The sequence below is a fragment of the Galeopterus variegatus genome, unplaced genomic scaffold (genome assembly GCF_000696425.1).
Source record: "Galeopterus variegatus unplaced genomic scaffold, G_variegatus-3.0.2 Scaffold1855, whole genome shotgun sequence".
Lineage (NCBI taxonomy): Eukaryota > Metazoa > Chordata > Mammalia > Dermoptera > Cynocephalidae > Galeopterus > Galeopterus variegatus.
Window position 1 is genome coordinate 49,043 of NW_007727966.1, and position 2,485 is coordinate 51,527.

The 2,485-nt window shown below is 44.7% G+C and overlaps 1 protein-coding gene across 1 annotated transcript in view; it reads left to right on the forward strand.

Annotated features, from left to right (window-relative positions):
- The window catches only part of CACNA1A (calcium channel, voltage-dependent, P/Q type, alpha 1A subunit), a 125,554-nt gene that overhangs the window by 41,832 nt on the left and 81,237 nt on the right, over positions 1-2,485 (forward strand). Inside the window, exon 8 of the mRNA XM_008579320.1 lies at positions 1,940-2,052. Within this exon, the coding sequence (XP_008577542.1) occupies positions 1,940-2,052 (113 nt within the window). The remainder of the gene's footprint in view (positions 1-1,939; positions 2,053-2,485) is intronic.

A 2,485-nucleotide genomic window follows, 5' to 3' on the forward strand; every position in this document is an offset into this window, starting at 1 on the left:
GCAACACCGAGGGTTGCGATCCCATTGCCGGTCCCCAGTCCGGTACGGGGGCAACACTGAGAGTTGCGATCCGTTGCCGAACACGGAAAAAGACAAAAAAAAAAAAAAGGTGAACAAAAATAGGTGTCTTGGAATCAACGAAGTGTAGTAGTTTCTTGAGATCTCAGACTCCTCATCTGTACTTGGTGGGAATTAAATTTGATGGTCCTGAAAGTTCGGCCACACTTACCGTTGCTATGGATGAGCAATTCTCTCAGGTCTTGTGCATCAACAGCTGTCATCTTTCCATGAATGAGCATCTCAGAAACTCTTCAGTTCCCCCAGAGTTGCTTCGGGTGGGTCTTGGAATGCACCAGATATTATGGACAGATTTTCTTTGCTGAAATTTTTTTAATAGAGACCCTAGAGTCTCCTTCAGTCACTAGGAGCTCCGTAGAGTCCTACAAATAAGAAGTTTTGATGAGAAATGAATATGAAGAACTTGACAGTCACTTCGAACCACCTTTTAAAAGGAAGATGTAACAAACACCTTTGACCATTGTCTTAGTCCATTTGTGTTTCTACAACAAAATACCTGAGACTGGGTAATTTAATAAAAGCAGAAATGTATTTTCTCACAGCTTGGAGGCTGGGAAATCCAAGATCAAAGCACTGGCGGGTTCAGTTATCTGGCAGAGGCTGCTCTCTGATTCCAAGGTGGTGCCCTGAACACCACCTCCTCTGCAGGGGAGGAACACTGTTTCCTCCCATGGCAGATAGCAGGAGGGCAAAAAGGACAAACTCCCTCCATCAGGCCCTATACAAGGGCACCTAATCCCGTTCATGAGAGCTTCACCCTCATGACAATCACCTCCTGAACGCCCCACCTCTTTCTACTGTTAGATTGGCAATTACGTTTCAACATGAATTTTGGAGGGAACAAACATTCAAAGCATAGCAGCCATCAAACAGAATTAGCTACGTGGCCGTAATTGTGAAATTCTTGAAAGTTAGCTTTAGTGCTCTGTCTTTCCTTTCTATATGCTTCCTTCCCTGCAGAAACCCTCCTCCCTTCTCCTTCCTAATCATTACTTGAATACCCTTGCCCTTCCTAACTCATCGTCTTCCTACCCCACCAAGAAAGCCCTCTCAGAAAAGAATCTAATATTAGCCAATTCTTTGCTGGGGCAAATGAATATTCACATTTTACCCCTTCCTGAGGCATATGCACTTTTATACCTTCTCAACAGAGCACAGAAGGCTTTGTCTTGCTCAAAGCATTTAGACCACCAGCAAGACAGGATTTCCAGGGGACATCAGATAGGTCTTCCAAGTTGGGAGAGAAATCATGCCTTAAATAGTTTGCCCATGGTGCTCCAACCAAGTACCTAACATGAGGATTACGAATAGGACATCATTATGATTTCTATTTCTTTTTTTTTTTTTCCNCCTTTGGAGCTCAGGCATGTAAAAGTAGATTAAGCATAATTCTCAGCTCATGACACACTGGGATCATGGAGCCATGTATGGCCTATTGTTATTTTGTTAATTAGCCGGTTAGTTGGTTAGTTAGTCAACACAAAATCTAGGTCCTTGGAAATAACCTACATTCAACCCTTCTCATGGAACCAGAACAAAAACTACAAGATGGAGACCTGCTGAACTTCTTCTCACTCCTCTTAAGATTGCCCTGAGGTTGGTTAGTGGTTGGTTGGTTGGAGGGTAGGGGACAATTGTTCTTTCCCTTTAACATGGGGGAAACTGAGGCCCATGGAGAGGAAGCATTTCATCATCCTTGGCCAAGGCCACCAAAGACCATCCTCTCTCTCCCTGCCTGCCATGCCAGGCAAGAGACAGGGCTGCTATTAAAAGGAAACTCAGAGCCACACAGAATGTAAAAATAGCAAGCCTTCCCCCAGCAAGCCTAACCTCCTTTCTGTTTCCTCCTTCTGCCTCCTAGACTATGCAGAATTCATTTTCTTAGGACTCTTTATGTCCGAAATGTTTATAAAAATGTACGGGCTTGGGACGCGGCCTTACTTCCACTCTTCCTTCAACTGCTTTGACTGTGGGGTAAGTGCTCTGGTTTCTAAGGGGATCATTTCACCAGCTCTTACCTAGAATGGCTGATACCTGAGGACATCAAAAGGGGAGAGGAGAGATCACCCCTGGATATGAGAGAGACAGATGCATACAGAAGGAATGAGAGGAAAACCCCAAACATTGGCAAGAATATGGAGCACCCAGAACTCCACCACCACCCATGGGAGGGGGAATTTATAGATTCTCTTTGGAAAGCAAGGGCAGCGTAGCCCAGCAATTCCACTGCTAGGGATGCATCTTAGAGAAACTCACACAGGTGCCTCAGAGACACCGGCAAGAATGTCCCTGTGTCTGGGAATGAAATTAGGGTTGTTAGCAAATTAAGTGGAGAATGCCCACCACGGGGCAGCCAGAATCACATGCTGTAATCCTATTGGCCTCAGAAAGATTTAATAATGTTTAA